The 12,643-nt window shown below is 39.6% G+C and overlaps 1 protein-coding gene across 2 annotated transcripts in view; it reads left to right on the forward strand.

Annotated features, from left to right (window-relative positions):
- Positions 1–12,643, forward strand: part of stard13b (StAR-related lipid transfer (START) domain containing 13b) — a 105,746-nt gene that overhangs the window by 9,468 nt on the left and 83,635 nt on the right. For both annotated transcript variants that reach the window (XM_053507185.1, XM_053507184.1), the window contains exons 3-4: positions 5,996–6,166; positions 9,353–9,499. In XM_053507185.1, the coding sequence (XP_053363160.1) occupies positions 5,996–6,166; positions 9,353–9,499 (318 nt within the window). The remainder of the gene's footprint in view (positions 1–5,995; positions 6,167–9,352; positions 9,500–12,643) is intronic.

The following is a 12,643-nucleotide window of genomic DNA, read 5'->3' on the forward strand; positions in this document are numbered from 1 at the left end:
GTCTTAATGGAACAGTCCATAATTTCTTTTCTTTTTTATTCTAAATGGAAAAGATTTTAGGCGGCATAATCGCCTGGCACCTCCAGGGTCCGGGTTCGAGTACCAGCTTAAGGTCTGTGTGCATGGAGTTTGCATGTTCTTTACATATTTGTCGGGTTTCCTCCAGGTATTGCCGTTTCCTCCCACAGTCCAGAAACATGCAGATTACATGCTAATTAACGTTCCCAAATTGAACGTAGTGTGTGAATGAGTATGTTTATATTTGTGTATGCCCTGCAATGGATTGGCACCCCATACAGGGTGTACCTCGCCTCGTGGTTAAGTCTCCTGGGATCGGCTCCAGGTAGATGAGTAATGAGTGAGAGTGAGCGGAAAAGATCTCCATCACTTTCGATTTTCTGTTTCATTTCTTTCTACTGAATGGCTTGTGATGGCCCGAAAATGTCATTGCAATGCTTCTAAAATAGACTTAAATGAAGGACAAAATGGACAAATAGTACAAAAATAGTATTTCACCCACAGTACACAATGTGGTGCAAACAGTGTAGAAATTTTTTTTAAGCCCTTTTCATGTGGGTGTTTTTTTATTCCCTGTACAACTCCCAGTCATACTTTGTTCTGCACACGCTGTCCTCCCTCTTCTGCTGCTCTTTCTTTGCTTATACGTGTTTTAAGAATGTGTGAAAGAATGCCATACCTTTCACAGGCACGTTGACCTTGCCTCGTTTGCACCTACTCCAGACATTCCAGTGAGAACCACTGAGTACAGAGTCTTTCTTTGAAAGGAGCTCGAATGTAGAGGATATGTTGTGGTAACCGTTTTACTGAGGGATGCCGGGCTTTTCAATAGTACTATTGTTGGTGTCGGTGTTAAATTACGGATGAAATTTGGAGCATGCTTCACAGCAATCAGGGTTAAAAGGTTTCCCCATGTAGATCTCTATGACCGCCATCTGAGGGCGCCATTCCCAAACATTCTTCGCCTTATAGGAACGGAAAGCAGCATTCTTTGTAAGATAAGGACGTCTACAAGGTTTTCACCCTTGATATATGTATATAATTAAGTAGAATTAAAAAGCCTAACCTGGATGGTGCAGATTTGCGCAGCATTGTGAATGACTTCATCCCCATTAAATCCTCCGTGACCCAGATCTGATGCATTTAAACAGGCACGTAATGGCTGGTTGGCTCTATTCGGTGCATCTTCCTATCGTTACAGAGTGTCCTGACACTCTCAGTGGGTGGTATGGCCATGGCTGGCAGCCCAGAGCAGCGCCACAACCAGCCACTTAACTCCTCATTTACATGTCAAAGACCGAGCAGTGCGGTTTCCAATGTGGCTAATTTGCAGTGATACAGTTATGGCCCTCACTCATTCTGTCCTCTTCTGAAGATAACAATGATGACTTGATCTGGAGGGTTGACTCATGCCAACCCGGTTGCCATGGCGAGTGCGTGCTTCACGAATGACGAGCCTGAATAGGGGTTCGAAATGAATCGAGGCTACTGTCTCAACTCCGAGGATGAAGCAATGCGAAAATTCCGCTCATTCCGTACAAGATTCCGAGAAAAGACTTTTGTGTGGCTTTTGTACTGTTTCTCTATTTGGCTTCAGTTTGTGGAAGGATGCGCTTAATGATTTCTTTGTATTTGCCCCGCCCATGTTAAGTAGTACAAACCATCTTATGACATTCTGATTGACACGAGTCATGTCTGAAACTGTCGTAAATCATATAATATAGAGAACCGATGAAAATATTACAACTATTGAATTTTGTATTAATGTTTACGTTTTTAAAAAATAAAACTGTAAATATAAAACGCTGTCTGGAATTAGAATTCTCTTATGTTTGTTAGCAAACTACATTGCAGTTGTTTATTACAAATTTTGGCGGCATAGTGGCGTAGGGGTTAGCACTGTCGCCTTGCGCCTCCAGCGTCAGGCTCGATTCCCGCCTCAGGGTTTGTGTGCGTGGAGTTTGCCTTGTGCTTGGTGGGTTTCTTCCGGGTATTCTGGTTTCCTCCCACAGTCCAAAGACATGCAGATTATGCTAATTGGTGTCCCCTAATTGCCTGCTGTGTGTAGCATGTGTGAATGTTGAACAAGGATCCTACCATGGTTATAAAAATAGAAATAAATACAAAGGTCACCACCAGGGGCCTCACTGGTCCCTGGTTGGACTACAGACTTTCCTGGATGGATGGAATACAAATATTATTAATAATAAATGTCATTTTTTATCAATTACCGTATTTTATCCCATTGTTTTTGTCGGCATCCTTCTCTGCTTCACGTCGTCCATGTAACACCCATACATGTGACAAGATCATTGTAAAGCCAACCCCAGTGTGGCTTATTGTTTTATTATTAGGGGTGTTCAAGTCAAACTGGGACTGGGATGTGTAAATTCCACTCTCAGCTGATCTCAGCTCTGCCTTCGATACTGTCTCCCATGATTTGCTTATTTCTCATCTCTCTGGTCTGGGTATCTCTGGTACTGCTCTTTCTTGGTTTTCTTTCTATCTCTCAGAAAATTTTATATTTCTGTTAAGGATTTTCGATCGCCCACTGTCCCCCTGAAGCGAGGTGTTCCCCAGGGATCTGTTCTTGGCCCACTATTATACACAATTTACATAATCCCACCCGGTCTAATCCTTTAGCGTCATGGTCTTAACTATCACTTTTATGCCGACGACATTCAACTTTACTCTATCTGTACACCTACGTACTACATCTGCCCAAATTGACAAAATCTCTGCTTGCGTGAAGGACATTAGAGATTGGCTTAACTTAAACTTTCTGAAACTTAACATGGACAAAACTGAAATAATTTTCATCTGAACCCCAGCACTCACCAGCAACATTTCCACCAATTTCGCCTGCGAGATTGCTGGCTCTCACATCAAAACATCCACTTCTGTCAAAAATTTAGGAGTAATCTTTGACTCTACACTCTCCTTTCAGCCTCACATTAAATCTGTCACTAAATCTGCATTCTTTCATTTTCATTTCTTTGAGACAATGACCATTGTAAAAAGCGCTATATATAAAATAAATTGAATTTACACCGCATTGCCCAACTGCGTCCCTTCATCAGTACCAAAGATGCTGAAACTGTCATCCATGCATTCGTCTCATCATGCATTGATTTCTGTAATGCCCTTTTTATTGGTCTACCCGCCAGTTCCATCTCCAGATTACAATATATTCAAAACTCTGCGACTAGAATACTCACTCATACCAAACGCTCTGCTCATGTAACCCCAATCTTGTATGATCTCCATTGGCTCCCAGTTGTCTACCGTATCAAATTCAAAATTCTTTTCCTTGTTTTTAAATCTATAAATGGCTTAACTCCCACTTATCTCTTCAATCTGCTTGCCCTCTACATTCCGACTCGTTCACTACGTTCCTCCGATTCTGTTTTTTTTTTTTTGCTGTCCCTCGGTACCGCCTCTCTTCAATAGGCGGCAGATTATTTAGTGTTATCGCACCCAAACTTTGGAACTCTCTACCACACTCTCTCTGTTCTGATATAACATCTCAGTATTTACATCTTTACTCAAAACTCACTTGTTTTCCGAATGTTACACCTGACATTGAATCCACCTGTCCTCTGCATGTCTGTCCTTTTTTTTTTTTTGTCTGTTTGTTGACTTAATTGTTTTCTACTTCAGTTCTTCAATGTCTGTTTCTATTATCTTCTTTTGTTTTCACTCATTGTAACGTGTCCTTGAGCTCTGGAAAGGCGCTATATAAATAAAAATTATTATTATTATTATTATTATTATTATTATTAAGCCATAGGTCCTTAAATGAGGATCCGTGTGTTCTGCCAATCCATGCTACCTACCATTTTTTTCATACTTAACAGTTCTGCACATACAGACTGACATGCTTGGTAATTGTTTTATACATTTTATTGATTATTTACTGGGAGCATATATGTCAAAATATGCTACCCCAAAAATTTCCTATAAACACTGTATATGCTATAAAAAAGTATTGAAATGTTAATCATACTGTTAAAGTACATTTACCCCATTAGTGTTTAGGATTTTTTGATAGGGTAGTGCAAATCTATCGATTCAAGCTATGGTAGCATTTTCTGACAAGGCAGCATAACTTGAGTAACATTCAGTAAGTGCAACGCCTCAATCCTTAAAAATCAATTGATAACTTGTCAATTTCATGCCCAATTGACTGTCCATCATTTGTCTTGTTTTGATTTGTATAGTGGAATAAGTGCATTAGTGTAGCAGGGGATTATATAGAGGAAAACCTAATTTCAGAACAACTGTGTTCTGTTATTCTGGACAATCAAAAGTCATGTTTTGATTTAAACACTTTTGATTTGTAAAACTAATTTAAACTAATTTAATTAATATAATAGGGAGGCATTATGTGGTTGGAATTTCCACACCAGTTATATAAAAAATAATCTAACCCAATCCCGAAACTTTACCTTTGTATATCCTGTACAACTTGAGTTACTTTCCTTTATTGCTAAAAAACAGCAAATGGCACGTCCTATTCTTAAAAACTAAAACTAAAATATAATAATAATAATAATAATAATAATAATAATAATAATAATAATAATCCATTTGTGAGAATTTCTATCATATGGTCAACTATGGTTAACCAGGCACCCTAAGGAATTAGCCACTATAAGTCGTCTATTCTATCATATTTAAATCAATCAAATCAATCAGTGGTTAGTCTCATAGTACTAAGAGAGTGACACCAACTTCATGACAGCAGTTGACTTGTACCTCCCTTAGCCAGCTTTGACCCCAGACCACCCTGCTTCTCAGAAGTCAGTCTGGGATTTCGCCAGCTTTCGGACATTCCTACTAGCTTCAGCTTGTGCAAGCCACTTTCGCCGGCTGAAGGTCAGGCATCTGACCCTTGAAGAGAGCCTGCTCCCTGTTCAGTATGCCAGATCAGGTTCTCATGGCCACACAACAAGCTTGGCTCCTGTCTTCCATGAGTTATTAAGAATCGCAGATACTGCTGAAAACTGGCAGCAGAGTTCAAGGAATCCCTAAAGGCGTATAACCGCAATGATGTCTTTCCTTATTTCATTTCTAAAATTAGATTTCCTTTAAGCTTCTACTTAAGATTTTACAGCAGTTTATGTATACTATTAAAGTTACCACAGTCGAAGTAATTGAGTGTGAACTTTAAACCACCCTCCAACCGTACACCCCCTTGCCCCTCTCCATGCCCTCTCAAAAGGAAGCCCTGTTTTTTGGAGGCCTAATTGGTTATGCCTCTAAACATCACCACACTCCATGGGAATTTACAGGAATTGTAGTCTCGACCAAGACTTGCAGCTTCTACTGACAAATGCCTTCCACTTTGGCATGACATGCATCAAAAGCATGATTGTGTATAGATGAGAGCGAGCATTGATGGGCGGCAAGCTCTTTGCCGTAGGGCTCGCTTAGCCCCCCCCAAACAAATTCCAGGAAATGCTCAAACGTCCCGGCCTGTAATATGTCCTTGGCACTACCACTATTTAGTGATCTTCCTTATAGCGAGATATTTTACCCTCTTCCTTCTTTTCCACTTACTATTTGAAAAGAGAAAGGGTCAACCATGTTGATTTATCACTTGGTGACTGAAGTAGCTGTCTCAAATTTATAGCTGTGGACTCCCCGGATTCCCAAACACAAGCGATGCCTCTGTGCCGGATGGGGGTAGTCTATTTATACCCTTGTCTGCGGGTGTCTGGAGAGTAGTGAAAGCAGTCAGGGGAGGAATGCCAACAAGCTATACAGTATGTGGGTCACATGGCAGTCAGCAACTCGGTGTTTGTTTTGGTTTGATCATATTTCTCTGTCTTGTTACATTTTACATCTAAGCAGCTAATCTTAAATCCCAAATAAAAAGAATCCTGAAAGCTTGCGTTGAACGCACCAAGCAATACAAAGACACCCTTTTAATGTGGATTAGGATTAGGATTAACCAAATTCTTTCTGTCCACAGGAGTCACCTCTCATCCTGCTGTCTCCCTGGTCTCAATCCATGACCCAACTCATGAAGAAACTGGACCAGCTCAATATGGATATCGAGGAAGCCCTGAGTGCTAGCTCCTCCCCCTCGGACACACCTTGCACCACCCGGCGACAGCCAATCAGTGATAAAGGTTTCCACCAGGTTAGCAGCAGAGTCTCTCTAATGCTTTTGTTTATATATATATGAGCACCGCACAGAGATTTATATTATTTTGGAAAGATTCATGGAAATGTATTTGTGTCAAGGGGTTTATGGGAAAAGCCGAGCTCACGGAGGAGAACAGCCAACATACACACATCCGAAAAACTCAGCTGCGTTTTGTTATGCTCAGGTTTTGACCCAAAACTGACATCCTGTAGCAGAAAAGCAAAAAGTGCTTCAGTGTTGATGTGCAGGAGATTTGTGGATGGAGTTAATATGGAGGCCGGGAAGTGTCATGGTCAGGGAAAGCAACAAACAATGACATCTGCATGGATTACTAAATCAAGAGTGTGTATTATTAAATCATAGTGTTTATAACTAAATAAGGAGCACAGATTAATAAATAGAGAGCTCTGATTATTTATTCTCTCAGTTTATTAAACTGTGCATGGAATCAAATGTGCATAGTTTATCATCTGTACTTACATATGAAAACTTATTATTGTTACTTTTTATGGTCATTATTATGGTTTTTATTTATCTAGGACTGAGATAACTTTGGGGCTTTGGCCGTTAAACAAACCAATACAAACTTGTGTTTTATTTAAGGTCATTTAAATGTGTTCTACAGATTTATGCTCTCATTTTTATTAATCTGTGCTATTGATTTAGTAATCCATACTTGTACGTTAGTATCTCTGCTCTTCATTTACTAATCCATGCTTTTAATGTAGTAACCCATGCTCTAGATTTAGTAATCTGTGCTCTTAATTTAGTAATCTGTGCTATTTATTTAGCAATATGTAATCGAGATTTAGTAATCTGTAAACTAGATTTAGTAAGACTAAGTGCATCTAATTTTTATAATCAGTACACTAGATTTCATAATCTGTGCTCTTAATTTGGTAATCTTTGCTCTATATTTTGTAGTATTACCCTAGATTTTTTAATCTATGCTCTTAATTTAGTAATAATCTTTATTAATAAATTAGGAGCATAAATGCTCCTAATTAGATAATCGGTACACTAGATTTAGTAATCTTTACTCTAGATTTTGTAATTTATGCTTTTGATTTAATAATAATTGCTCTTAATTTAATAACCCATGCTTTAGATTTAGTAATCTGTTCTGTTAATTTAGTAATCTGTACTCTAGATTTAGTAATTTGTGCTCCTAATTTAGTAATCAGTACACTAGATTTAGTAATCTGTGTTATTGATTTAATAATTTGCGTTATAGATTTAGTAATCTGTGCTCTAGATTTTATCATCTTTACCCTAGATTTTGTAATCTGTGCTCATAATTTAGTAATAATTGCTCTCAATTTAGTAACCCATGCTCTAGATTTAGTAATCTGTGTATAATCTCATTTAGATCTCTTTGCTCTTGATTAATAATCCGAGCTTCCTGTTTAGTAATCTATGCTTTTAATTTAGTAATGCACCCTCTCAATTTAGCAGCCTGTGTCCTCAATTGAATTTTACCGTAAGGTAGGTTTCCTCAAGGTTTCCACTAATACAAGATAAACCTCGAGGCGAGGTTACACGTGTTAAACATGGTGGATTATGGAGGCACACAGATTATTATATACAGATTCTTTCCTTTATGCTTCATAGAATCTAATCGCTCATTAATTCTTTATAACAGCAAATCAAGAATAATTTATTCTTTATAGCAATCTATAAATTTGTTCACATGCATGGAACATGTGTGTTCAGTTTGTGTTCTTGCAATGTATGAAAGCCAGAATTATGATCACTTTACCTCCTGGTCTCCGCTATGATTATTTTGAGGTCCAAATCCCATTTATAAATCATATTAGTGCACAGATGGTGGAAATCCAGAATGAAAAGTATTTGAGCAAGTTTGGTATTTTCTTCTTCTTTTTTTTTTCTTGGCTAATCAAATCAAGAGTGCTCCAGTGAAGCAAAAACATACATCAGTGTGCATACAGAATTAATTTCCTTTTCAATTTTTCTCTGAAATTATATGTTATATTCAATAACATCATTCCCTGTTTTGGGGTTATAAGTGTACCTTATTGATTGGGTAATTGCTTCAGTGTTTATTTCCGTCATAATCAATCCATATTTGGTCTGAGAGGATTTGCGTGACTTTGCATGTAAAGTGCTGGATCCATCATCGTCTCAAAGGCAAAGTGAAATCAATGGTGCTTCACCGCTATTAAATTCTCCATCAACCATTCAAAAAACCCTATGCACAAGAAAGGCTGTGAAATATTGATGCAGTGCTCCGGTTTAACAGTATCCTCACCAAATGTCACTCACAAAGCCAGCCTCGAACAGGCCACGCTTGCTTGAGCTCTAATCGATTACCGGAGTGGTATGAAGAGGTGGATTATGCAGCCTTTCCTCAAACAGGTGGTCTCATAAAAGCCAAGCCTTTAAATCGAGAACACAGTTAGCGACACATGTTTTATACACTTTCGTTTTTCAGTATTAGCCCAGAGAAATGTTGGAGATGCCTAGACGGGTTATTGATATTCATCCCATGAGAGTGTGTCTGGAAAACACATGACGTTTGATACCAAAGTGTGTCTGATTTTCTCAGTTGTGCCATTGCATGTAGACATGGTGTCCTTGCTAGAGTCTGGTCAAGATTGCACTGAGACAAAGGTCTATTGTGTTGTTGAGCTTCACCACTGGGAACTTTCATATCTTCTTCTTCTAAAAAAAAAAAAAAAAGAAAAAAAAAGAAAAATCTGCACTGAAGCTTGTGACACGTCCAGCCCATAACCCTGACTTCAGAAGGAAACAAAAGTGGCTTTTGGTTCCTCATGAGCGTTTGACAAAGCGTCCGTTCTTCATCCAGAGCACTGTTGGTGTGTTCGTGTCATTCTGTCCACTTAAGATGCTTCGAGCATTAGATATCTCAGATCCACTCTGACTGGCATAACTAGTTCCCAGCAATCTCGGGTCTATTTTGAGAAACGTTATATACACCAGCTATTTTTTAAAAGCTATTATCTGTTTTTTTTTCCCCTTTCAACTGAATCTTTAGCTTCTTTGGCTCTGGCCTGCGTTGGGATTCTTTCTCTCGTCGCTGACCTCTGTTCTGATTTCCTCTTTCCCATTGCGAGTCGTCTCCAGAGAAGATCCTGTCCAAACCGTCTCTCTCTCTCTCTCTCTCTCTGTATGGTGACTGTGGTTCTGCTGTCATTACAGAGCGCGACGGCTCGGGGGACAGAGGGAAACCAAACCCTGAACAATAACAGAATCGCTCGAGGACCAAGCTGGAAGGAATGCCATGGACAGGATATCTTCTTGCCTAACTCTTCCTCTGTGACCAGGGCACGTCCCAGAAAGACAGAGGTAAGTGGACGATCTTACTTCATTAAGACTTTGCGTAGTTTGAGGAATGTTCTGGTGTTGTTGGATAAAATGATAAAATGAGGAAATTACATGGCGTTGAGACATTAAAGTGTCATCATGTGGTGAACTACAGTAAAGCTTGGAAAGATCTTGTTAGTAACCTAACCACAATAGAAGCTTGGATCTTTTTCCAATTTGCCACCAAGGTAAATACAATCAGGATCCAAAGAATCACTTTTGGGAAAAATAACCAGTATAGTTTTTATCACCAGTATAAATAAATAATAAAACAAGAATGGTGGCAATCAAATTCATTTCCTGGGGTTGTGTGGTGGTCAGCCAAGTCACCAATGTTTGTATTTTACGACCCATTTCTTATACATGTTTTGTATCAGTAATCTTCTGTCATTCATCTTGTCATACTGACGCCATCAGGATCTGTTTTCAGAGCTGGAAAACACAAAGACGGTTAATTATGCTCAGTGTGCTGGTGGATTTTTGTACAGAGAGCTTATAAGTGAATAATCTAGTAGTGTACTACTACTACTATTACTACTAACGACCCTTAGCAGCTCTGTTTTGACATAAAATGTCATTTACAGACGCACCACAGCTTGTAAATCTCACCTGGTGGATTCACGCTGACTGGATGTTATCTGTTTAAACAGGGAAAGAAAGAACGAAGCACTGCTGAAACATTTGCCCCGTTTCATACAAAGCCAAGTCTGTGTTTTCAGTTTGCGCTACACATTCAAGAGTAGGAAAGACTTTGCCAGATCTGGTATGTGCAAGGCAGATTACATTTCATGCATGAAATATATTTAATCGTCCTGATTATTGACGTCTATTAATATAAAGCTTTACTCTGAAACACATAAAATATGAAATTATATTGAAATGGTTGGTCCATATAATTCATAATTGGTTGGTGGCTCAGTGTAGGTTTCTCGCCTACCATGTGGAAGACCCAAGTTCAATTCCCAGCCAATGCCCATACACCAGTCACTGGATACAGTGCCGGTCCCAAATATAATAAAAATGGGTCAGGAAAGGCATCTGGCATGAACATTGGTGACTCGGGGGTAGGTTTCTCGCATACCATGGGCTAAAGCTTGGGTTCCAATCCCAGCCACTGGATACACTGGATTCAAGTTGAAATAAAATGGGAGGGTTGTGTCAGGAAGGGCCAGGTTGTTCTGAGGACCGAATGGTCTGCTGTGGTGGCCCCTTGATTAAGGAGCATCCGAAAGAACAACATGATTTCGGTGGTAATTTGTTAGTTGGTGCTGAATTTTCCATACTCCTATAAGAAGATGTTGTCTCAGGCGGACAACTATCATTGCTAATGACAATGGTACAGTGAATTTCAAAATTATATTTAAGAGAAATTAACAAGAAATCGATGCAAACACTGGATAAAACAGCATACATAGTCGTGTTCAGGCCAGTTAGTGATCAACGTTGACCATTGATGAGTTTGCGTCTATCCATGAGAACTGTACACATTCTCATTCACCAACATTAATTTTACATTTAAGGATCTCAGCTGGGAGTCCTGTACAGTCCTGACCTCGCTCCAAGTCATTTCCACTATTAAAGGCCATCAAAGGAGTTTTTGGGAGGCCAGGATTTTAGACATGAAGCAGGTTATCTGTTCATAACTCATGTCTCAGGTGTACTGAGGAAACTTTCACAAGTGGAACTAAGTGCATTAGTGTAGACAAATTAAGGTATTTTTCATGACTATGTCCTGGTTTGACTTGAACACCCTTCAAGTGCAAAAACTCTAATTCATTGTAGTTAAAAATTTGGGCCGCACTGAAGATGCTCATTAGAAATTGTGTTTGGATGCCCATTAATTAACGTTCATTAGAGTCCATAATACAGAATTACACCAGTCTACATAACCAGGGGGATTGGGCTATTAGCATTAATATGTTTCAAGATAAATAACTGAATAATAAGCTATGACTAGGGATTTATTACGGATAGATCACGCTTTGAGTTCAGGGTAATGTTTGAGTTTGTGTGTAATCATTTCTAATAGAATTACAGCCAATGCAGTCAGTCTTTCAAGCTGTTTATACTCTGTGGGAATCTCATGCACCACACAGTCATGCACATTTTATTTCCGGCCAAGAGACAAATCCAACCCTTGTGTTGCTGTTACACTGTGTTTTTCCTTATGCTGTTTCCCGGCGGTCCTCCAGGCAAGGAGCAGGGTAAAGGTTAGGCTGTTAGCAAAGCTACAGAGCTTACAGCTGCTTCACTTCCAACTCCTTTTGTCACTTCGCTTTAGTGCGAAAGGCTTGAAAAGCTCTCTCCCTCATGTTGTTTCCCAAACACTATCAGATGAGCAACGCTGAGTCTCAATGAGTACGATATCTGTGGGATTCCGGTTCTTTTCCGTTCGACTGGAAACCAAGGCCAGATGTGTTTGTTTAATCTTGGAATAGCTGAGCGGCATGGCACTGCTAGGTGGGGGTTTTATTTGGTGCATGGGAACATGGGGAAAGCTTTGAGAAGGCCCACTGGTGTGAGAAAGTGTGTGAGTGTGTGCAACCATTTGTATGTGTGGCGCTTGAAGAAGGTAATTGAGTTGGAGGGAGTACGAGAACGATTTGGCTTTGAGCCCTCTGACGAAATGAAGTCTGGTTCTCAGAGAAGCTTAGCAGGTCATAGAGCTCCAGAGCCGTTCCGAGGCTGTGGAGAGGATGAATAGAGTCCACCACTCACAAATGAGAAATCTGAAACTCTAAAGGCAGAACAGTGATTTTCTTTTCCAATTGCAGGCTCAACCGGATTTATTTTACACAAGGCTAAATGCCTGCCATACAACGCAGTCAAATGTCACTACCAGACTATATGTAACATGCAGAATTAGTGGTACTGGTCGGTTCTTTTCAGTGCCTGTCAGGAGTACTGGTGCTACTGGTTGGTTTTTTTCAGTGCCTATAAGGAAAACAGGTGTAACTGAAATACAGTACACTTGTTGGCCACTTTGTAAGGTACGTCTTTTCAACTGCTTGTTAACGCAAATATCTAATCAGCCAATCACATGGCAGCAACTCAATGCAGTTAGGCATGTAGACGTGTCTGTCCACAGCGCTTCCTTTCTACTGTGGGACATTTTAGCCATTCAGT

Source organism: Clarias gariepinus, chromosome 11, assembly GCF_024256425.1.
Source record: "Clarias gariepinus isolate MV-2021 ecotype Netherlands chromosome 11, CGAR_prim_01v2, whole genome shotgun sequence".
Lineage (NCBI taxonomy): Eukaryota > Metazoa > Chordata > Actinopteri > Siluriformes > Clariidae > Clarias > Clarias gariepinus.